General features: G+C 36.1%; 1 protein-coding gene across 1 annotated transcript in view; it reads right to left on the bottom strand.

The window, feature by feature from the left end:
• DNAH12 (dynein axonemal heavy chain 12) overlaps positions 1 to 26,321 on the bottom strand; it is a 276,436-nt gene that overhangs the window by 187,352 nt on the left and 62,763 nt on the right. The window contains exons 14-19 of the mRNA XM_036266455.1: positions 19,348 to 19,526; positions 17,027 to 17,162; positions 9,745 to 9,870; positions 8,702 to 8,836; positions 7,647 to 7,840; positions 6,854 to 7,097 (exon numbers count right to left, since the gene is read on the bottom strand). Coding sequence (XP_036122348.1) covers positions 6,854 to 7,097; positions 7,647 to 7,840; positions 8,702 to 8,836; positions 9,745 to 9,870; positions 17,027 to 17,162; positions 19,348 to 19,526 — 1,014 coding nt within the window. The remainder of the gene's footprint in view (positions 1 to 6,853; positions 7,098 to 7,646; positions 7,841 to 8,701; positions 8,837 to 9,744; positions 9,871 to 17,026; positions 17,163 to 19,347; positions 19,527 to 26,321) is intronic.

The following is a 26,321-nucleotide window of genomic DNA, read 5'->3' as shown; positions in this document are numbered from 1 at the left end:
CCAGGCAAGGGTAACAAAAGCAAAAATAAACAAATAATCAAATTAAGGAGTTTTTGCACAGCAGAGAAAACCATTAACAAAGCAAAAAGACAACCTACCGAATAGGACAAGATATTTGCAAATGACATATCTGAGATGAGGTTAAAATCCAAAATATATAAAGAACTCATAAACTCTACATAAAAACAATCTGATTCTAAAAATGGGCAGTGGGACCTGGCCAGTGTTTCTCAGTGGTTAGAGCATTGGCCCAAACACTGAAAGGTCACGGTTCGATTCCCAGTCTAGGGCACATACCTGGGTTGCAGATTCAATTCTCACCCTGGTTGGGGCATGTGCAGGAGGCAACCAATTCATGTGTTTCTCTCACATCAATGTCTCTCTTTCTCTCTCCTTTCCTCCCTCCCTTTCACTCTATCTAAAAATCAATGGCAAAATATCCTCGAGTCAGGATTAACAACACCAACAAAAAAATCCTTGGGTAAGGATTAACAACAACAACAAAAAAATAGGTCAGATGACCTGAAAAGACAAAGAAGACATACAGGTGTCCAACGGACATATGAAAAGATGCTCAACATCACTAATCACCAGGGAAATACAAATCAAAACCACAACGAGATATTACCTCATAACTTTCAGAATGGCTCTCATAAAAAAGTTAACAAATAATAAGTATAGGCACAATGTGGAAAAGTAGGAACCCTCATGCACTGTTGGTAAAATTATAAATTAGTTTTCTACTATGCAAAACAGTATGGAGCTTTCTTAAAAAAATTTAAATTAGAACTACCATATGAATTCCACTTCAGGGCATTTATCTAAAGAAAACAAAAACTCTAATTCAAAAAGATATGTGCACCCCATAATGTTAATTGAAGCTTTATTTACAATAGCCAAGATGGAAGCAACCTAGGTATCCACTGATAGATGAATGGATGAAGAGGTGATATATACATATAGAAATGAAATATTATTCAGCAGTGAAAAAAAGGAAATCTTGGGATTTGTAACAACATGGATGGACTTACAGGGTATGGTGCTAAGTAAAAGATACCAGACACAGAAAGACAAATACCATATGATTTCACATATGTAAAATAAAAAAAAGCGAGACACCAACAAAATGGACAACCTAGGTGAAATGGACACATTTCTAGAAACACACAGTCTCCCAAAACTGAACTGGGAAGAGATAGGAAACTTGAACAGACCAATAACAACTAAAGCAATTGAAGATGTAATCAAGAGCCCTGGCCGGTTTGGCTCAGCGGTTAGAGCGTCGGCCTGCGGTCTGGAGAGACCCGGGTTCGGTTCCCGCTAAGGGCACATACTTTGGTTGCAGTTTGTCCCCGGCCCTGGTTGGTCGTGCGGGTGGCAGCCACTCGACGTGTCCCTTTCACATCGATGTTTCTCTCTCTCTCTCTCCCTCCCACTCTATCTGTACAAAAATTGGAAAAATGTCCTCGGGTGAGGATTAAAAAAAAAGATGTAATCAAGAAACTCCCAGCAAACAAAAGCCCAGGCCTGGACAGTTTCATGGAGGATTTGACCAAACATTCAAAGAGGAACTAATAATACCCATTCTCCTCAAACTATTCCAAAAAATTCAAGAAGAAGGAATACTTCCAAACTCATTTTATGAGGCCAGCAAAATTCTAATTCCAAAACAAGATAAAGACACTACAAAGAAAGTAAACTACAGGCCGATATCCCTGATGAACATAGATGCCAAAATCCTTAACAAAATATTAGCAAATCGGATCCAGCAATACATCAAAAAAATTATTCATCATGACCAGGTGGGATTCATCCCAGGGATGCAAGGCTGGCACAATATTCACAAATCAATAAATCTGATACACCACATAATCAAAATGAAAGATAAAAACCAGATGATCATATCAATAGATGCTGAAAAGGCATTTGAAAAAATCCAGCACACCCATTTCTGATAAAAACACTCAGCAATGTGGGAATAGAAGGATCATATCTTGACATCATAAAGGCCATATATGAAAAACCTACTGCCAACATCATACTCAATGGACAAAACTAAAAGAATTTCTCTTAAGAACAGGAACAAGATAGGGATGCCCATTTTTGCCACTCTTATATAACATAGTACTGGAAGTCTTGGCCACAGCAATTAGACATGAAGAAAAAATAAAAGGGATCCAAATGGGAAAGGAGGAGGTGAAACTGTCATTATTTGCAGATGACATGATATTGTACATAAAAAACCCTAAAGACTCCATTAAAAATCTACTAGATGTAATAAACAAATTTGGCAAAGTAGCAGGATACAAAATTAACATCAAAAAATCAACGGCATTCTTATACACCAATAATGAACTCACAGAAAGAGAAACTAAATAAAAAATCCCACTTATCACCGTGGCAAAAAAATTAAGATACCTAGGAATAAACTTAACCAAAGAAGTAAAGGACCTATTTGTAGAAAATTACAGGTCATTGAAAAAAGAAATAGAGGAAGATATAAAAAAGTGGAAGCATATACCTTGTTCATGAATTGAAATAATTAACATTATTAAAATGTCCATACTACCCAAAGCAATCTATAGATTCAAAGCAATCCCCATTAAAATACTAACACATATTTCACAGAACTAGAACAAATACTTCAAAAGTTCATATGAAACCAAAAAAGACCCGAAATAGCCACAGCAATCTTTTTTTAATTTATTTATTTATTTATTTATTTATTTATTTATTTATTTATTTTTGTTACAGATTTTTCTCCTTTTCCCTCCACTGATTTCCCTCTCCCCTTGCTTCCCCTGCCACAGCAATCTTGAAAAAAAAAAAAAAAAAAGAACAAAATAGGAAGGATCATAATACTGGATATCAGGTTATACTACAAAGCCATTGTAATCAGAACAGACTGGTACTGGCACAAGAACAGGCATATAGATCAATGGAACAGAACAGAGAACCCAGAAATTGACCCAAGACATTATGCTCAATTACTATTTGACAAAGGTGGCAAGAGCATACAGTGGAGTAAAGACAGCCTCTTAAATAAATGGTGTTGGGAAAACTGCACAGCTACATGCAAAAAAATGAAACTAGACCATCAACTTACACCATACACAAGAATAAACTCAAAATGGATAAAAGACTAACTGTGACTCGTGAATCCATAAAAATCCTAGAAGAAAATGTAGGCAACAAAATTTCAGACATCACACGCAACAGAATTTTTATTGATACAATGCCTAAGGCAAGAGAAACAAAGGAAAAAATTAATTCATGGGACAACATCAAACTAAAAAGCTTCTGCACAGCAAAAGAAACAAGCAACAAAATGGAAAGGGAACCCACTATATGGGAGAGCATAATTGCCAATGATACATCAGATAAGGGGTTAATTTCCAAAATATATAGAGTGCTCATAAAACTCAACAAAAGGAAGACAAAGAACCCAATTAAAAAACTGGGCAGAGCACCTAAATAGACACTCTCCAAACAGGACATACAAATGGCCAAGAGACATATGGAAAAATGCTCAATGTCACTAATCATCAGAGAGATGCATATTAAAACCACTATGAGGTATCACCTCACACCTGCCAGAATGGTTGCCATCAACGAATCCTCAAACAAGTGCTGGTAAGGGTGTGGAGAAAAAGGAACTCTACTACACTGCTGGTGGGAATGCAGACTGGTGCAGCCAACATGGAAAATATTATGGTGTTTCCTCAAAAAATTATAAATGGAACTGCCATTTGATCCAGTGATCCCACTTCTAGGAATATATCGCAAGAAACCTGAAACACCAATCAGAAAGAATATATGTACCCCTATGTTCATAGCAGCACTATTTATAATTGCTAAGGTCTAGAAACAGCCCACGTGTCCATCAATAGATGAGTGAATAAAAAAGCTGTGGTACATATACACAATGGAACACTATGCAGCTGTAAGAAAGAAAGATTTCTTTCTTTCTTTTTTTTTTTTATCCTCACCTGAGGACATTTTTCCATTTTTTGTACAGATAGAGTGGGAGGGAGAGAGAGGAAGAGAGAGAGAGAGAAACATCGACGTGAAAGGGACACATCGAGTGGCTGCCACCCGCACAACCAACCAGGGCCGGGGACAAACTGCAACCGAAGTACATGCCCTTAGCGGGAACCGAACCTGGGTCTCTCTGTACCGCAGGCCGACGCTCTAACCGCTGAGCCAAACCGGCCAGGGTAAGAAAGATTTCTCATCCTTTGAGATGACATGGAGGGACCTGGAGAGTATTATGCTAAGTGGAATAAGCCAATCAGAGAAAGACAAATACCACATGATCTCACTTATTTGTGGAATACAATGAACAAAAAAAGCTGATGTACAAAACAGACCCAGATACACAGAAAAGAGTATGGTTCAGACTGACAAACCTCCGAGGAGGGGGGCGTGGGGGATGGATGAGATATACCAAAGAACTTATATATATGTAACCAATGAACATAGACAACAATGCTTTGGGGGGTGGGTAGGGAGGAGGGTGTCTGTGGTGAAAAAGAAGAAACATCTATAACAAAAATTAATGAACTAATAAACATATTTTCTATTAAAAATAAAAACACAAATGAACAAAGAAAACAAAACAGAAACAGGCACAGATACAGAGAAGAAACCAATGTTGCCAGAGAGGCTGTGGGTGGAGATGGGTGAAAAAGTGAAGAGAAGTAAGAGGTCCAAACTTCCAGTCGTAAGATAATATAAGACACAGGGATATAATGTACAGCCCCAGTAATTACTTATATTATATAAAGAATCATGATGTTGTATAACTACTGAAACTAATTTAATATTGTATGTACAGTATAATTAATTTTTTTTAATAGGGAAAAGGAAAAAAGAAAGGTATGTGGCATGTTCTTTCAATGTCATATGAGGTACAGGGCCACTTAAGGAAAATTCAACTGTTGAAAGACTATATTTTGTTCAAATCACTGTTTACTACTTTAAGTCCCAGAGTTTGCAGATTAATTTATAGGTTTTCATCCAGTATAGATGCAAGTAATTTCTGCTTAATCAAAAAGATACTTTAAATGGTATAATGACATATTTTTATGGTATATTGTCCTGTATGGTATCAACCAATTAATATTAACAATCTTTTTATAACATTCCTTTATTAAATTGTCTATAAATAGTCAGATCCTCAAATGCTCTTTGAACCAGACTTACCATCTTACTGGTTCTCTCATTAATTAATAAGTAGAATAAAATATTTGACACATTTATTTCTATCTTTGTGTGCCAGTAATGTGTTTGTTTTTGTAAATAATAATTTAATAAAGTATTTTTTAAATTGGAGGACCACAGAATATCCAACTTTTAATTTGAATTATTAAGGACTTTGGTTTTAATCTTCCAGTTATTATTATTATCATCTGTTCTTGCTTGCCATCATATTCTCCAGTTTTCATCAGAACATGATATAACATAACAGTCACTCAATAAATATTTGTTAAATAAATAAAACTTTAACATCTATAAAGTAGAAGGACATACTCTCAAAGTGAATAAATTTAGCTTCATTAAAAATTCATTATATTTTCACCCATGGAAGAAGCTGAGAGTAGTATTGCCAACCTATGTAGCGAGCACCTCCTTAGGAGGCTGGATAGGAAACAAAAGACTAACTCCATTCAACTGTTCAACAAGCATGAATAAGCTCTATATACAATGAGAAAAGGCCTCCAAGACAAATTAATCAAAACAACAGGGGAAGTAATACCTATAGTGTGTTATATTTTATGTAAAAAGATGAAAGGATAAAAATATATATTCACATTGTTATATGTATAGGATAACTGTGCAAGTATACACAAGAAAGTAATAACATCGATAATCTAAGTTCCATGGGTGAAAAACTTTGGAAGGAGACTTTTCAGATATATCTTTCTATATATTTTTAAACCATACAATTACATTAAATATTGAAAATAATTTTAAATAGTTACTTGAAAAAAATTCATACAGATCATGGATTCTCAGAGTGCTAGACACAGACAGGAACAATGCTCAAAATCCCATCACAGAGTTGGCACTCAAGCATATTGACTGTAGAAACGTGGCACTACCAGCCTTGGCTGGTTTGGCTCAGCGGTTAGAGCATCAGACGGTGGACCAATGAGTCGCAGGTTCGGCTCTGGTCAAGGGCATGTACCTCGGTTGTGGTTAGTCCCTGGCTCTGGTTGGGGTCGTGTGGGAGGCAATAAGTCGATGTGTCCCTCTCACATCTATGTTTCTCTCTCTCTTCCTCTCTTCCCACTCTATCTAAACAAAAATGGAAAAATATCCTTGGATGAGGATTAAAAAAATAATAGAAAAAGAAATGTGGCACTACTGTTACAACCACTGTCACTACTGTTTAGAGAAGCTGGATGCAATATTAACTGTCATAAAACTGGTATTATCCTCTCTTTATAAATGAGGTGACTGAGGTACAAGAGGCTACATATGTCTCTACCAAGCATAGAATAATGATATAAACCTAGGTAATGTGACCTCAAAACTTTCCTAGCTCACTGCTACCCTGTGTGGCTGCCCTTAGTATAGGCTAACTGGTCTGTCCTATTAATTTTTTACCCTCTTTATAAATTGTAGCTAGTCATTATTAGTTTTTTATCTTTGTCAAGCATTGTTCTATGAAGAAATTGATTTTGATGACTTCATCAGGAAAGAATAAAGCATAGATTTAGTAAAAGATCAAGTTTTCTAGATTTATTTTTAGATTTGCTTCCAAATCTTTCTGGTTCTCTTCATTAACACTTGATGATGTGAAGAGCTCTACCAGAGCTTTCTAAAATATCATTAAGTGTGTTCATACCTTAAAAACTTTTATGTTCTCCATTACTGTAGAGCACATAGTCACAGTAGGATTCTCTTTTGGTTCTTCATCAACTTTCTCTTCACTCAGAGATCGTCTTTTCACTGACTTTCTTTTTTCTTGTAAGTCTTTCTTTTGTTTCATTTGGAAAAATTTCAGTGTCTTAAAAATCTCTCGGGAAAATTCATCTACATCAGCTTCCATGCTTTCCCCATTAAGGTCCAAAAACCCTCCATCCATCCACCTGAATTAAAAGAAAAAAATAGTATTAAACTCAGAGACTTTTGGAGTTTGAAGGGACCATGGGGATTCTATAGCCTAGATTTCTCATTTTACAAGAGAAACAAGTGAGGGCAGGAGTAGTTAACAGCTTTTCTTAGTCACACAGATAGAGCTAATGGCAGTGATACAAGATTAAAACCATCATTTCGGCCATGCTGCATGGCTAAAATATGGATCATATTTTAAATGGATAACTAACAGTATCAAAATAAAATGCAGATTTGACTCCATACTTCTAATTTTTGGTGTGAATACTTGTCAAATTAATTAATTGCATTAAAAAATGAATCAGCTCTGGAAAACCTAAGTGATACTTTAGATATTACATGTATTAGTAAGCTTAGCAACATTTGATGCTTCTCCTATATGATATTTGGTTCTCTTTCAAATTAACTGATAAGTCCTACTTTAAACAGTCAACAATACCCCTCCCCCCCAAAATCACCATACATTCACTCTATAAATCCTTTTATATCATTCGCTTAATTTTTATTACATTACCAAAAATTACCGTTTTTCTGTTCGTTGCCACTTCAAAACTAAATTAAAAAACTTCTGATAGGGCTCAATGTTAATTTTTAATTTATCCAGTTCAGGATATTTTGTCAATTCCCATTTGAAAAGTTCCTCTTCTTTATTAATAAATTGAACTGCTTCTTCAGATTCTTGAATACGTTTCTGTAGTTGTCTTACATCGGTCACATACTGAAAGCAAATAATTTTTTATCTCAAGAAATATCCAAGTAATGTTATAAAAAGAAGATTATATACTACTTCATAAGCTATGTCCTTGCATTTATATAGAAACTGTAAATATCAGCTTCACAACATTACTATGACAGAGAGAAAAAAGTATGGTTAAATCTTAGAAAACTAAGTCACAAAAAAGATCACATAAATAGTACCAGTTCTAGGCCTAAGAATCAGGCCCCTGTTTGCCATAGTAAGCACACATTTCTCTGTATTTTTTTTTTTTTCTTCATCCAAGGATATTTTATAATTTATCATCAGATAGAGTGGGAAGGAGGGAGAGAGAGGAAAAGAGCAGGAGAGAGAGAGAGAAACATCCATGTGAGAGAGACACATTGACTGGTTGCCTCTGCACAACCCTAACCAGGCCAGGGACAAACTGCAACCAAGGTACATGCCCCTTGACTGGAATCGAACCCATGACTCATTGGTCTGCAGGCCAACACTCTAACCGCTAAGCCAAAATGGCCAGGACATGTATTTTTTTTTTTATCCTCACCTGAGGATATTTTTCCATTTTTTGTACAGGTAGAGTGGGAGAGAGAGAGAGGAAGGGAGAGAGAGTGAGAAACATCGATGTGAAGGGACACATCGAGTGGCTGCCACCCACACGACCAACCAGGGCCGGGGACAAACTGCAACCGAAGTACGTGCCCTTAGCGGGAACCGAACCCGGATCTCTCTGGACTGCAGGCCGACACTCTAACCGCTGAGCCAAACTGGCCAGGGCAGGACATGTATTTTTAAATTTATGTAAACATGTCCTGTATTAATCTATGAGCCAGCCATAGCTACTGTCTTATATATTCATCAGACCTGTTGCATGCGGTCCAGTTCTGCAAATTCTGCAAACTCTTCCATGCGGCGTGATTCCTTTTCTATTTCCAAAATTAGTTTCTCTCTCTTGGCTATTAGTTCATTTTCTTTTTTACGTTTAGCAATCTCCATGAGCTTTTAAAAAGACAATTTAATCATATTAATTATTTTGTTACAAAGGAGTTATCAAATCAGAAATCTTAATGCTTTGTATAGTAATAATAACTATCAGAGAAGTAAAATTGAATGTAAAAATAAAACATTGACTGATATTAAAATGCAAAGAATAATAAACCACACAGAAAAATTTTCCTAGATTTCCAAAGTGCCTGTAACAATTTTTATTTATTAATCAGATACTTTAACTATTTTACCAATTCTGAGATAATAATTAAAGAGCTACCATTTATTGCCTGCATTACCACAGGTATTATCATTCTCATTTCAGAGATGAAGAAATTTAGACTAATAGAGGTTAAGAGGCATTTCCAATGTCATAAAACCATAAAAGTCTAAATCTAGATTAAAACTTTAGTTTATCTGACTTTTCATTACTATAATATCATCTCACTTACCAATTTAGAAAAAATTGGTTTATATTAGGGCTTTTTCAAAATCTAAACTATATTCAGAATCCTGATTCTGCTACTTCTCATCTCTGTGATATTGCACAAGTTATTTAACTTCTCTGAGACTTATTTTTCTCATCTATTATGTGTGTGTGTGTGTGGGGGGGGATTACCTGGGATTTCTGTGAGTATTAAATGATTTAATAAGTGGAAAGCACTTAGTGCAGTGCTTACTATTATTATAAAATTATATAACAGTTCTGACTTCTTTAACATTAGTCTCACTTCTTAGACTCTGAGTTAAACCTAACAGCCTGTCTTTAAGCCTGCAGGGCCATAAATGTTGCTAGCCCCAAACTCATATTGACACATGAAGTTACTTTTTAAAGGTAGACAGCAACCATGCATGAAAATAAAATAAACACTGTGCTTAAAATGTTAGAATATAAAATAGATACTGAAAAATATATTTACGTCATCATTTTCATCAAAGATGGGATTAATTTTCCAAGGCCACATAAGGACAGCTGAATTCAAAGCTAAATCTTCTTGAGGAAATAGAAACACATCTAAAAAGTAACTCATTCGGCGTTTGGATTCCTACAAAAAGAAACTCCATATATGATACACCATATAGAAAATTCAAGGCAATATGAAAAAGAGAAGAACCAACAACAATTTCTAATATTCTTTAAAATTTTAGTTTGACTTAGATTAACTAATATTTCATATCACCCAAATCAGAAGGGTATTTCAGGAGCTGCAAGATTTTTTATTTGGCCTCATAACACACAATTGCAGACTTCTATAAAGAAAATAAAGCTTTAAAAAAGTTTTTACTTGCAGATGATTTAACATAAAGGTACTCTTGTTCCTCCTTATACATGACTGAAAAAGGTGACCAAAATATGCAGCAAACCTTTACTTTTTATTTTTAAGAATTTTATATTTTTATTCTTATGTATTTGATTTTTGAATCTTTGGTGACAAAGAGTTAACAACTTTTATTTTGTTTTGCAAAGTAAGTAACATTAACACTTTTTTTGCCTACCGTTAGTATATAGCAACTGTCCAGAAAGAGTTTAGGGGTGAATGGCAAAGGAAAAAATAAACTTTAAAACCAACAGATTTACCTGAGTAGAGAAGTTGAGTATCTTTACCACCTATAGCTTTCATTGATACATATGTGGTGCTATAATTTTTAAGACTTGAAATATAAATTCAAAGGGGAATTGAAGGTTTTTGGTTTAAGATATATAGAATATATATGTATATTATATATATGTACATTATATATATAATATATATAGTGCAAAATGCATGATATATGTATTATATTTTATGTAGAGCTATAACCTAATAGTTATTCCAGTAATTAATTACATTAAAAAAGGACAAAAGCATATGATCATCCCAATAAATGCAAAAAAGTTTTTGATAGAATTCAACATCCAATCATAATAATTTTTAAAATATATAATAAAAGATAACTTACTAATGTGATAAAGGTACCTATAAAATCTACAGAAAATGTCATATTTAATAATGAATCCTTGAAAGCTTTCCCTTAGAGGTTGAGATCAAGATGTCTGCTATTCAGCATAGTAGCAGAGGCCTTAGCCAGTCTGTTGTGGCAAAGAAAATAACGGTTTGGAAATGTGTAATGTCTGATGAGGACAAAATCAAACTCTTATTATTTGCAAGTTATATAATGGTAGGTGAAGACATTTCAAAAAAATCTGTTGATAAACTATTAAAATTAAGAGGAGAAATAAATAATTTTTTAATTTTAAAATTTATATATAAAGAAAATTTTTAATTAAGAAAAAGTTTAGCCCAGCTGGTGTGGCTCAGTGGACTGGGCATCACCCCAAGGACTGAGAGGTCCCAAGATTCAATTCCCAGTCAGGGCACATGTCCAGGTTGTGGGCTTACTCCCCAGTAGGAGGCATGCAGGAGGCAGCCAATCAATGCTTTGCTCTCACACCAATGTTTCTATCTCTCTCTCCCTTCTCTCTCTCTAAAAAATCAATTAAAACATTTTTTTTTTTTTAAGAAAAGGTTGCCCTGGCCAGTTTGGCTCATTGGTTAGAACATCTGCCTGCAGACCAAAGAGTCATGGGCTTTATTCTGGCCAAGGGCATGTACCTCAGTTACGGTTCTTCCCTGGCCCTGGTCGGAGTTGTGCAAGAGGCCACCAATTGACGTGTCTCTCACATCGATGTTTTTCTCTCTCTCTCCCTTCCTCGCTCCCTCTCACTCTCTCTGAAGATAAATGGAAAAATATCCTTGGGTGAGGATTAAATAATAATAATAAATTAAAAAAAAAAGTTTAGTGATAGATATTAATTTTTATATAAAAATAAATTTTGAATTATATTATAGCCCAGAGTATAAATATCCTTAAGTCTATACCAATATAAATAAATGATTGAATAAATTAATAAGTTGGGAAGAAGAGACAAATCTCTCATGCAGAAGAATTCCAAATAAATGATGTAGCTATGCTACTCTAAAGGAGAAGAGCGTAACTCCCCAGTTCTTAAGTATTGACTGCATATTGTGACTTCCTTCCAAAGAAGACAGCATGGAAATGGAGAGAAAAAGAGTGGAGAGACCTGATAAACACGACTTCATCCTGGTGATCAAGCTCAACATCAACTGTGATTAAGTTATGTTGATAATATGTACCCTTTATATGGTGTGATGATAATGGCATTTTTTTCATCACCTTTGTAGATCCTCCTCTCAAAACCCAACTTCCCCAGTCTAATCATGAGAAAAACATCAAATAAATTCCAGCTTCTCAAGGTCATCAAAAACAAGGTTAGTCTGAGAAACTGTCACAGCCTATAGAAGCCTAAGGAGACATGACAATTAGATGTAATGTGGTATTTTAGATGAGTTCCTACGTCAGAAAAAGGACATTAAGCAAAAACTAAGGAAATATGAATAAACTATGGACTTTAGTTAATAATGTATCAATATTGGTTTATTAGTTCTAACAATTGTACCATACTAATGTTAGATGTTAATAATGACAAAATTGAGTGCATGGGTGTGTGTGTATAATATGGGAACTCTGTACTATCTGCTCAATTTTTCTGTAAATCTAAAACTGTTCTAAAATATAAAGTCTATTAATTATATAAATTAATGGTATTTCTGTATTCAAGTAACAAAGATAAGATGAAAACATTTAAAAATATAATTTAATATAACATTAAAAGATATTAAGTACCTGAAAATATATCTAACAAAAGATGTGGACAACCTCTACAGAGAAAATTATAAAATATTATGAGAAATTAAAATGGAGGTAGCACTGGCCAGTTTGGCTCAGCAGCTAGAGCGTCGGCCCACGGACCAGAGAGTCCCAGGTTCGGTTCTCACTAAGGGTACTGTACGTCAGTTACAGTTCATCCCTGGCCCCGGGTGGGGTTGCGTTGGTGGCAACCAGTTGATATGTCTCTCTCACATCGATGTTTCTCTCTCTCTCTTCCTCCCTCCCTCCCTCCTGCTCTATCTGAAGATAAATGCAAAAATGTCCTTGGGTGAGGATAAAAAATAAAAAGAGGTAAATAAATATATATCATAAATTGGAAGACTCCATATTATGAATATGGATTCTTTCTATCTATTCAATGTATTTCTAATAAAAATACCAACCAATTTTTGTGGAATGTGAAAAACTGATTCTAAGATTTATATTGGAAAGATGCTAGTTCTCTAAATTTACTATCAATTTGATGCAATTGCAACCAAAATACAAAAAAAAAGTTCTTTTATGGAATATAATAAGCTATTTCTAACATTTGTAGGCAAATGCTAAAGGGCCAAGAACAAGCAAGAAAAATAGAGTGGGAGGATATGCTCTACCAGACATCAAGACTTATTATTGCTATTATATTTAAGCTCTTGTAATTAAGTCAATGTGTTATTGATACAAGGATAAACAAAAAGATCAATGAAACATAATAAAATGTCTTAAAATATATCCACACATATATATGGGCAATTATTATATGATAGAGGTGATGCTGCAAAGCAGTACGAAAAGAAATAGACTCTTCCTTCCTTAAACATATAATTTGCCCAGCTGGTGGTTCAGTGGTTGAGCTTCGACCCATTCACCAAGAGATCCCTGGTTTGATTCCTGGTCAGGGCACATGCCCAGGTTGTGGGCCCAATCCCCAGTGGGGGCCATGCAGGAGGTGAGCAATCGATATTCTCTCTCATCGATGTTTCTATCTCTCTCTCCCTCTTCCTTCCTCTCTCTCTAAAAATCAATAAAGAAAAAAAAATTTTAATAAAAAATAATATAATTGCTCTTGTATGCGTAACCAATGGACATAGATAACAATGCTTTGGGGGGATAGGGAGGAGGGTGTCTGGGGGGGGGAGGAGAAACATCTGTAACAAAAATAAATTAAATTAATTATTTTTTTAAAAAGCCCTGGCTTGTTTGGCTTCGTGGTTGGAGCATCGGCCTGTGGACCAAAGAGCGGCGGGTTCGATTCTGGTCAAGGGCATATACTTCGGTTGCAGTTCAGTTCCCGGCCCTGGTCAGGGTCATGCAGGAGGCAGCCAGTTGATGTGTCTCTCTCACATCAGTGTTTCTCCCCACCCCCCACCCCAATTCCCCTCACTCTATCTAAAGATAAAGGGAAACAATATCCTCAGGTGAGGATTAAGAATAAATAAAGAAAAAACTATATATATATCTAATTGCACAACAAGATATAACTAAAATGGCAAAGGTTAAAGACAAAGACAGAATCTTAAAGGCAGCAGAGAGAGAGAGACAGTTACCTACAAGGGAGTTCCCATAAGGCTGTCAGCTTATTTCTCAACAGAAACACTACAGGCCAGAAGGGAATGGCATGAAGTATTCAAAGTAATGAAAAGTAAGGATCTGAAATCAAGGCTACTCTATCCAGCAAGGCTATCATTTATTTCATAGAGCTAGAACAAATATCCCAAAAAGTTATATGGAACCAAAAAGATCCCTAATAGCCTCAAAAATTTGGAGAAAGAATAACAAAGTTGGAGGTATCACATTACTAGATATCAAACTACAGTACAAAGCCATTGTAATCAAAACAGCATGGTACTGGCATAAGAACAGACATATAAATCAGTGGAACAGAACAAAAAATCCAGAAATCAACCCATGCCTTTATTGTCAATTAATATTTGGCAAAGGAAGCAAGAGCATACAACAGGGTAAAGAGATTATCCAAGAACATATATGAATATATGCATAGCCCATGGACACAGCAACAATGTGGTGAAGACTAGGGGAGGGCTGAGCAGAGGTGGGCAAAGAGGGGGGAGAAATGGGGGACATCTGTAATAGTGTCAACAAGAAAAAAATAAAATAAAATCTAAAAATAGTGTATATATATATAAGTACATATATATACATATATACATACTATATGTATATACTATATGTATATATAATACACACATATATACTATATATATATACACATTACACACACACACACACATACACACAATCAAATTGTTCATGCATATGAAAAAATAATTAAATTTGACCTCACATCAATAAAATTCCAGGAGGACTGAAGCCTAACTGAAAGGCAAAACTATACAGCTTCTCAAAAAAAGATACAAGAAAAATCAAGCTTGAGAACTCAGTGTAGGAAAGGATTTCTTAAATAAGACACAGAAATCACCAGCTATAAAAGATTGCTTTATTTGACAGCATTAAAATTAAGAATTTCTATTTATCAAAAACACCTTTAAAGTTAAATTACAGAGTGAAGAAAAGATATTTATCATTAACATTTCAAAACTACTATACTGATTTATATACGTAAAATAATTAAGATGGTAAATTTTGTTATATATTATTATAATTAAAAAAAAAAAAAGCCCTGGCCAGTTTGGCTCAGTGGTTAGAGCGTCGGCCTGCGGTCTAGAGAGACCTGGGTTCGGTTCCTGCTAAGGGCATGTACCTCGGTTGCAGTTTGTCCCCGGCCTTGGTTGGGTTGTGTGGGTGGCAGCCACTCGATGTGTACCTTTCATGTCGATGTTTCTCTCTCTCTCTCTCTCCTTCCCACTCTATGTGAACAAAAAATGAAAAAATGTCCTCGGGTGAGGATAAAAAACAACAACAACAAAAAAAACTCGCCCAGCCAGTGTGGTTTAGTGGATTGAGCGTAGTCACATGAATCAAGAGGTCCCAGTTTGATTCCTGATCAAGGCACATGCCCAGGTTGTGGGCTTGATCCTCAGTGCAGGGCCTCCAGGAGGCAGCTGATTGATGTTTCTCTCTCACATCAATGTTTCTATCTCTCTCTCTCCCTTCCTATCTCTCTGAAAAATCAATAAAAACATATTTTAAAAAACCCTCAAATCAATACGTAAAAGAGATAATGAGCCAAAAGAAAAATGAGCAAAAGACATGTAGTGGTATTTCACAAAAGAGGAACTCTAAATGATCAATAAGCATATAAAAAGTATTCAAATGCATTTGTTTTCAGAAAAGTGAAAATTAAAAATATAGTGACCACTATCCATCAGGCTAGCAAAATGTTAAATATCTCAATGTTAAATATCTCAAAATGGCAAGTATGGGTAAGAATGTAAAATAATAGAACACTTAAACACTGCTGATTGGAGTATAAAATTGGAACTACTTCAGAAAAGAGTTTTTCCTTAACTAGTAAAGGTGAAAATAAGTATATCTCATAACACCTGGGAAAAATGCATTAACAGGCACCAGGTTACATGGATAGAAATGTTCCCAGCAGCATTGCTATTAATAACAAAAGTAGAAACAACCCAAATATGCAGAACAGTAAAATTAAAATAATATATTATTGTATAGTTATAGAATACAGATTACTAGACAGCAATAAAAATAAACTAATGTTAAGAAACTATAACACGCTCTGGCCGGTTTGGCTCAGCGGTTGGAGCATCAGCCTGTGAACCAGAGAGTCCTGGGTTCGCTTCCTGCTAGGGGTATGTACTAAAAAAAAAAAAAAAAGAAAAAAAGAAACTATAACACTACTAACATAATGTTGACAAGACAGAAAAGAATAGAAATAGTATAATACTATTTATATAAAGATCAAAATGAGACAAAAGTTAGCTATATTGATTAGGAATGCATAATTAGATAATAAAAATATAAAGAAGAGCAAGGAAATGATTAAAAGTCAGGATAGCCAGAAAAAACAGAGATTGTGATGGGCTTCTAGGATGTTGGCAAGGTTCTATTCTTTCCCTGGGTGAATTACAGAGTGCTTATAATATTTTAAATTGTACAATTTGTGTTTTATGCAATTTTTGGTATGTGTTATGTTTCATATTTTTAAATAAACAATGAGAATACAATATAGGTGATTAAGTATATAATCTTGTGCTGGGGAAGGCATACACAAAATACTAAATATTGAAACTATAAAAAAAATTTTTAAATCTTTTTTGTTTAAGAATGTACATATAGTTCATGGAACTAAAGGAAAAATTATACATGATTACTGCAGAAACCAAGTGGAAACCTCTAGGACAGAAAAGTAGTTATGATCAGGAAGTCATACTCAAAGTGCTTCTGGGTGCTGGTAATATCCAATTTCTTGACCTAGGTGGTGGTAACATAGGTGCTTACTTTATAACTATTTGTTTAACTATATATGTTTTATACATTTTCAACATGTTTATCATATTTCACAATGAAAAGAACTATTTTAAAATATGTAAATGAAAATATTCTTACCTTGATTCTTGAAACCAACTCTTGAATTCCTATTGTCCGGGCTTTTTCTACATAAGATATCAGATCCATCATCTCTTCTGTTGTCTCAGGGACTTTTAATGCATGTTCTTTAATTGCTTCAAATTCACTGCAAATACTGACATAACACTCTGCTTTACTATAGTTATGGTAATTAATACTATATCATACTCAATAAATGTGTTATTATGATTACTATAAAATAGGAACTGTGATATCCTAAAAACAACTGATTAATTCACTAAGATATCTTAAAATACTTAGGCATTATTTACCTGATATAACTCAGCATACATCTATAAAGTTAAGGTAACATTTTCCTGTGAAATTATGGCATATTAACATTTTTTCTATTGATCTCTTCAACTCTCTTAAATACCCAGATAAGTGGTATAACATAAAGCATAGTTTGGATCAGGCCGCCCTAAATCTAAATCCTGCCTCAGCTGTTACTACTTTTGTAAACTTAGGCAAATCTCTGAGGTTTAGTTTTCATATATATAAAATAAAATTATTAACATTCATCTTGCTAGATTGTTGTAATATAATAAGGAATGTGAAAGAGCTCTGTACATAGTATATTCTCATTTACTAGTAACCATAATTGTTATTATTATTATTACCTCTCGTGAAACATGGCAATATGGCAGGTAAAAAGATCAAACTTCTGTATACATTTTTAAAAATCTACAATACTCTTAGAGTATCCTATGTATGTAAGAATAGATATCTTATAGTTATTATTCAACTAAAGACGTTCATAGAAGTTTTTCCCTATGCTTTGCAATACCTATATTGTCATGCCATTACCAAAATATCAGAAAAACCTCAGGCAAAAAATATTATAAAAAATGTAAGTGATTTTAAAAATAATTTTAGTTCATGCAGGTATTTTATTTTTATTATGTGGTAAATATACTTCACTCAATAAATAATTGAGTATCTACAATATACTAAGCAAAGTTCTAAGCAATGAACATATAACCACAAACAGATCAAGTCTTTTCTCTCATAAAGCTTACATTCAAGTTGAGAGACAAAAGCACATAAATACCCAATATTAGGTAGTTAAAAAAAAATGCTATGAAGAAAAAGAGCTAGATAAAGAAGCATGGAATGTAGAAAAAGGACTATAATTTTTTTTTTTTATATCCTCACCCGAGGACATTTTTCCATTTTTTGTTCAGGTAGAGCGGGAGGGAGAGAGAGGAAGAGAGAGAGAGAAACATCGATGTGAAGGGACACATCGAGTGGCTGCCACCCGCACAACCAACCAGGGCCGGGGACAAACTGCAACCGAGGTACGCGCCCTCAGCGGGAACCGAACCCGGGTCTCTCTGTACCGCAGGCCGACGCTCCAACCGCTGAGCCAAACCGGCCAGGGCAGGACTATCATTTTATATAGAGTGGCCAGAGAGGGCCCCTCCAAGGAGGTGATATTCAACATGAGAAAAGAAAAAAGTGAGTTATGCAAGTATCAGGGGGAATGCTTCCGAGAAGGAAAAACAGCAAGGTACAAAGCCTGAGGTAGCAATAAGCTTGGCATATTTTAGGAATGGCAAGCAGGCCAATATAAATACAAAGGTGAGAACATAAAATGAAGTTGGACAGTAAGCAGAAGTCAGATCATGTAGGGCTTGATAATTAATTCTTCATTATCAAAATTTTAGGAGGTATGCGTTAATGTGGTTAATGCAAAAGAGACATATGATTGTACTGGGGTTGCTTTCTTCCTGCTACGGCAGAATCTAAGTGTTTTGGAGAGAAATACTGCAGCAAAAGAAAAGGAGGCAAACAAAATTAGAGCATGGTAGCTCAAGCAGATGGTAAATCAAACTGTGAAGTAAGGAAATTACACACACATATATTCAGCTAGCAGGCCACAAGTTTATTAATCCAACTTTATAGTCATCTTGCAAAGTAGGTATGAATGTCTCCATTATGCAGATGAGAAAAATACACTAGGTGACACAACACGTAAATACTGGGGTCAGGAATGATTCCAGATATTCCCAATATTGAGAGTCTACAGTTTTTTCATTTTCATGCAACCTGCATCCAAACACCGGTTTATTTCAATTTTTTCTTTTTAAATCCTGGGTTGTCTCAAAATTAGCCTCAAACAGTATCAAACAAAAAGAAACTAGCCCAATGGTACTACAAAGAAACCTCCCTGGAAGAAATTATGGGGAAAAATTTGCAAGTACTTAAATTTTAATCTTTTGTTTTTAAACAAGAGTTATTATTAGTAAAAGATTTCTTTTACCTCGATAATTCTAAGTTTGGCAATTAATTCTACTTACCATTCATTTTCTTTTCTATGTTTTGAAGCTATGTCATTTAATAATATGTTTGCAAAGGATCTTGCTTTGTTTGTCAGGCCTGTCTTCAAATCTTCACAATCCAAACGAACCATAGGGAAATGGACCCACTGAGGCAAAAGCATTATTTCCGAGGCAAGACTAAAAAATTTTCCTACAAACTTAAAAAAAACCAAACACATTTACAAGAAAAAGTGTTTAGCATTTTAAAATTCATCAGTGATTTTATAGTATAGTATTATGAGCTTATTAATTATATTAATATAAGTGTAAACTCATTTGTTTTTGCTAAGTGATTAAAATTTTTCCCTTTGCTGCATAAATCTTTATGTCACCTGTCCTTTCACTAAGGAATTTGCCAATCTACCAGTAACTATCCAATATGGTGCCATTTATAGCATCAGTGTCTAAAAATTTCAGGCCCTGGCTCATTTGATTAGAGCATCATCCAAATACTCCAAGGTTGCAGGTTCAGTCCCAGTCAGGGCACATATAAGAATCAACCAATGGGACTTCCGGTCAAGATGGCGGCGTAGGTAAACGCGGTATCACGTCCTCCCACAACCACATCAAAGTTACAACTAAACTACAGAACAACCATCATTCAAAACCGCCTGAAATCAAACTGAATGGAAGTCCTACACCTACGGAATTAAAGCAGCAGCCACATCCAGACTAGTAGAAGGGGCAGAGGCGTGAGGTGCAGTGCGATGGGCTGGTCCCATACCCAAGTGTGGCGGATAAAAATCAGGAGGCTCCCGCGGCTGGGAAGGTCCTTCCTGAGGACTGAGGGGTCCCCGTGCCACACCAGGAGCCCCGCTCAGGGTTCCAGAGCCAGGAAGAGAAGTACCCATAACTTCTGGCTGGAAAAACCAGCAGGAACTGAGGCTCAGGGAAGCTGATGTGGCTGGAGCCCCAGGAAGCTCCTTAAAGGGCCCGCGCGTGAACTTATCGGACTCATTCCCTCTAAGCTTAGAGGTGAGGCAGCTCGAGGGGCACCAGACACATACAGGGAAGAACTGAGCTGTTTGGCACTGAAGTGAGGGTTGGAGAGGGGCTTTCTCCGGGACAAACGTGCTGTCAGAGGCCTTTGTACCTTTGGTGAGCCCTTCCCGGGGCGGCAGACAGTCGCCATATCTGGGGCTCCAGCAACCTGGCTCACACTGGTAGCCCCGCCCTGGTGACTCCCTGAGACCCCCGCCCCACCCCACCCAACTTTCAGGCCCACCCAAGCTGTTGCCACTTGCTTAACCATAGGATTGGCCTGTCTTGGATCCTGCTTCAGGTTTTTCCTAAATTCTTTCAAACAAGCAGCATCTGGTCTCAGCTAGCCCCATACCTCTTGTTAAGTAATACACTGAAACAAACACAGGGAGGCGGCCAAAATGAGGAGACAAAGAAACAGGTCCCAAATGAAAGAACAGAACAAAACCCCAAGAAAAGAACTAAGCGAAATGGAGATAAGCAACCTAACAGATGCTGAGTTCAAAATACTGCTTATAGCCCTGGCTGGTTTGGCTTAGCGGTTACAGCGTCGACCTGCGGTCCTGAGACACCCGGGTTCGGTTCCCACTAAGGGCATGTACCTCGGTTTCAGTTTGTCCCTGGCCCTGGTCGGTTGTGCGGGTGGCAGCCACTCGATGTGTCCCTTTCATGTCGATGTTTCTCTCTCTCTCTCTGTTCCTCTCTCTCCCCCCTACTCTGCCTGAACAACAACAACAACAAAAATGGAAAAATGTCCTCAGGTGAGGATAAAAAAAAAAAAAAATACTGCTTATAAGGATGCTCAATGAACTTAATGAGAACCTCAGTGAACTTAGGGAGGGCCTCAAGAGCATAAAAAAGGACCAGTTAGAAATCATGGATACACAGTTAGAATTGAAGGAGGCATTAACTGAAATAAAGAATAATTTACACAGCTTCAATAATAGAGAATGTAAATCCAAGGAGCAAACCATCGATTTGGAATCTAAGGAAGCAAAAAATGCCCAATCAGAACAGCAAAAAGAAAAAAGAATCCAAAAAAATGAGGATAGTGTAAGGAGCCTCTGGGACAACTTCAAGCGTGCCAACATTCGCATCATAGGGGTGCTGGAAGGAGAAGAGCGAGAACAAGAAATCGAAAACCTGTTTGAAACAATAATGGCAGAAAACTTCCCTAACTTGGTGAAGGAAACAGACATACAAGTCCAGGAAGCACTGAGAGTCCCAAACAAGATGAACCCCAAGAGGCCCACACCAAGACACATCATCATCAAAATGCAAAAGGTTCAAGACAAAGAGAGAATCTTAAGAGCAGCAAGAGAAAGGCAGCTAGTTACCTACAAGGGAGTTCCCATAAGGCTGTCAGCTGATTTCTCTTTTTATTATTTTTTTTAATCCTCACCCGAGGACATTTTTCCATTTTTTGTTCAGGTAGAGTGGGAGGGAGAGAGAAGAACAGAGAGAGAGAGAGAAACATCGATGTGAAAGGAACACATCGAGTGGCTGCCACCCGCACGACTGACCAGAGCCGGGGACAAACTGCAACCGAAGTACATGCCCTTAGTGGGAACCGAACCCGGGTCTCTCAGGACCGCAGGCCGACGCTTTAACCACTGAGCCAAACCGGCCAGGGCGTGTCAGCTGATTTCTCAAAAGAAACTTTGTAGGCCAGAAGGGAGTGGCAAGAAATATTCAGAGTGATGAAAAGCAAGAACCTACAACTAAGATTACTCTATCCTGCGAAGCTGTCATTTAGAATCGATGGCCATATAAAAACTTTCCCAGACAAGAAAAAGTTAAAGGAGTTCATCACCACCAAACCGTTATTATATGAAATGATGAAGGGTCTTTTTGAAGAAAAAGATAAAATATATGAACAAACAAAATGGCAATAAATACATATCTATCAACAATGGAATCTACAAACAAAATGAACAGGTAGAACAGAAACATTCTCATAGATACAGAGAACATTTTGTTGGTTGCCAATTGGGAGGGGGGTTGGGGGAATGGGTGAAAAAGGTGAAGAGATTAAGAAGTATAAATTCATTGCTAGACTGACAAACCTCAAAGGGAAAGGGGTTGGGGGTGGATGGGAAGAAATAAACCAAAGAACTTATATGCATAACCAATGAACACAGACAATAGTGTGGGGAAAGGCAGGAGGCGGGGCGGGAGTGGGTAGGCGGGGGTCAATGGGGGAAAAATGTGGAACATCCGTAATACATTTTACATTCAACAATAAAGATTTAAAAAAATAAATAAATAAAAGAATCAACCAATGAATGTATAAATAAGCGGAACAACAAATTAATCTCTCTCTCTCTCCCTCTCTCTTTCCTTCTTCTCTCTCTCTCTAAAATCAATCAATAAAATAAAATTTTTAAAATAAAAATTTTAGAAAGTAGAATTTCCCTATATATAGATATAGTTACTGAGTTTATACATATATACGTATCAACTTTCACCAATGTCAACTCATCTCTCTGTTTAGAAACAAATTTATATCACCTGGCAATTTGTATTGCTAACAAATACTTATTTGTGCCATAATTAATGCCTCAATGAAGATTCTTATGCAATCTTCAGGCAAAGAAATATAAGGAACTTTTATTTGGGTCAAAATAATCCAAGAGAAAAACATTGTCTTCTGCCATTACCAAAAATCCAAGATATTGGAATTTGTACAATTTCTTAATACCTAGACAATAGGATAATTTTTTCAAATTAAATGACTAGTACAAAAAAAACCTTACAGCCCTGGCTGGTTTGGTTCAGTGGTTAGAGCGTCATCCTGCGGTCCAGAGAGACCCGGGTTCGGTTCCCGCTAAGCACATACCTCGGTTACAGTTTGCCCCCAGCCCTGATTGGGTTGTGCGGGGGGGCAGCCACTCGATGTGTCCCTTTCACATCGATGCTTCTCTCTCTCTCTCTCTCTCTCTCTATTTCTCTCTCTCCCTCCCACTCTATCTGAACAAAAAATGAAAAAATGTCCTTGGGTGAGGATTGGAAAAAAAAGAAAAACCTTACAAATTATGTTACATTTTGTGAAAGTGAAACATACCTACCAACTTTGGGCAACTTTGACTTAATTCCACAATCCATTTTTTTTTTTAATAGAGTGGGAGTAAGGAAAGGGGAGTGTGTGTGTGTGTGTGTGTGTGTGTGTGTGTGTGTGTGTGAGAGAGAGAGAGAGAGAGAGAGAGAGAGAGAGAGACATCAATTGGTTGCCTCCTGCAGTATCCAGACCAGGCCAGGGATCAAACCTGCAGCCAAGGTATATGCCCTTGACCAGGAATCAAACCTACAACTCTTTGGTCTGTGAGCCAACGTTCTAACCACTGAGCCAAACTGGCCAGAGCAGCAATCCATCTTTAATATTGGTTCTCTACCTTCTTATGAACCCCATTTCCACCTTCCACCAAATACACAGCATTGTATTAAGATACAAATGAAAGAAAAGATACCATATCTGGCTTTTAAATAATGCATTTATAAATTCATAATATAGTTTTATAAGCACATAAAACTGAATTAAGGTAAAAAGTACACATATTAGAAAAATATATAATCATCTCAATAGATGCAGAAGAAGCATTTAGCAAATTTCAATAATCTTTCATGGTAATAACACTTAAACTAAGAATAGAAGATAATATCCTCAATTTGATAAGGACTATCTAGGAAAAACATACAGCTAACATTATACCTACACTCAGCACTTCCATAGCACTTCCACTCAATATTGTACTAAAGCCAGGGCAATTAGGCAAAAAAAGTAAATAAGAGGCATCCATATTAAAAATGAAGAAGTGGCTGGTACAATATTCACAAATCAATAAATGTGATACACCACATTAACAAAATGAAAGATAAAAACCATATGATCATATCAATAAATGCAGAAAAGTATTAGACAAAATCCAGCATCCATTTCTGATAAAAACACTCAACAATGTGGGAATAGAGGGATCATATCTCAACATAATAAAGGCCATATATAAAAAAACCACTACTGCCGACATCATACTCAATGGGCAAAAACTAAAGGCATTTCCTTTAAGAATAGTAACAAGACAGGGATGCCCGCTTTCACCACTCTTATTTAACATAGTACTGGAAGTTCTAGCCACAGCAATTAGACAAGAAGAAAAAATAAAAGAGAAGAAATGGGAAAAAAGGAAGTGAAACGGTCATTTGCAGATGACATGATATTGTACATAGAAAAACCTAAAGACTTCATAAAAAATCTACTAGATTTAATAAATGAATTTGGCAAAGTAGCAGGATACAAAATTAACATCCAGAAATCGATGGCATTCTTTTTTTCTAGGTTTTTCTTTTTTTTAAAGTACGGAAGCAAATTTAGAGACAAGGGAATTTTTTTTTTGTTTATCCTCACCAGAGGATATTTTTTCATTTATCTTTGGATAGAGAGGGAGGGAGGGAGGGAGAGAGAATGAGAGGGAGAGAAGAGAGAGAGAGATCAATGTGAGAGAGACACATGGACTGGTTGCCTCCTGCATGACCCCGACCAGGGCCGGGGACAAACCAAAACTGAGGTACGTGCCCTTGACCAAAATCGGACCTGTGACTCATTGGTTCGTGAGCCGACACTCTAACTGCTGAGCCAAATTGGCCAGGGCTTGATGGCATTCTTATATACCAATAATAAACACTCAGAAAAGAAAACTAAATTTTTTAAAAATCCCGTTTACCACTGCAACAAAAAAATAAATTAAATTAAATACCTAGGAATAAACTTAACCAAGGAGGTAAAAGACCTGTTCTTAGAAAAATACAGGACACTGAAAAAAAAAAAATAGAGGAAAATATAAAGTGGAAACACACACCATGTCCATGGATTGGAAAAATCAACATCATTAAAATGTCCATACTACTCAAAGCAATCTACACATTCAATGTAATCTCTGTTAAAGTACCAATGGCATATTTCACAGATCTAGAACAAATAATCCAAAAGTTTATATGGAACCAAAAAGACCCCGAATAGCCACAGCAATATTGAAAAAGATGAACAAAGTGGGAGGAATCACAGTACCAGATATCAAATTATACTACAGAGCCTTCATAATTAAAACAGCCTGGTACTGGCACAAGAACAGGCATATAGATCAATGGAACAGATCCGAGAACCCAAAAATCAACCCCAGACAACATGCATGATTAATATTCAACAAAGGGGGCAACAGCATACAATGGAGAAAATATAGTCTTTTCAAAAATGGTGTTGGGAAAATTGGAAAACTGCATGCAAAAAAGATGAAGCTAGACCACCAACTTACACCATACACAAGAATAAATTCAAAGTGAATAAAAGACTTAAATGTAACTCGTGAAACCATAAAAATTCTATAAGAATATGTAGGCAGAAAAATCTCAATTTCATACATAGCGGAATTTTCACTGATACATTGCCTAGGGCAAAGGAAACAAAGGAAATAATTAATAATGGGACTACATCAAACTAAAAAGCTTCTACAAAGCAAAAGATACAAGCAACAAAAAGGAAAGGGAATCCACTATATGGGAAAGCATAATTGCCAAAGATAAGGGGTTAATTTCCAAAGTATATAGAGTACTCATACAACTCAACAAAAGGAAGACAAACAATCCAGTTAAAAAATGGGCAGAGGACCTGAATAGACACTTATCCAAACAGGATATATAAATGGATAGGAGGTATATGAATAAATGGTCAACATCTCTAATCATTAGAGAAATTCAAATTAAAATGAGATATCATCTCACACCTGCCAGAGTGGCGGCCATCAACAAATCCTCAAACAAGTGCTGGTAAGGATGTGGAGAAAAGGGGACTCTAGTACTGCTGATGGGAATGCAGACTGGTGCAACTACTATGGAAAATAATTTGATGCTTCCTCAAAAAATTAAAAATAGAATTGCCATTTGACCCAGTGACTCCACTTCTAGGACTATACTACCCTAAG

The sequence above is a fragment of the Molossus molossus genome, unplaced genomic scaffold (assembly GCF_014108415.1).
Source record: "Molossus molossus isolate mMolMol1 unplaced genomic scaffold, mMolMol1.p scaffold_m16_p_18, whole genome shotgun sequence".
NCBI lineage: Eukaryota > Metazoa > Chordata > Mammalia > Chiroptera > Molossidae > Molossus > Molossus molossus.
Note: the sequence above shows the minus strand (reverse complement) of the source record. Positions and strands in the feature narration are given on the sequence as shown.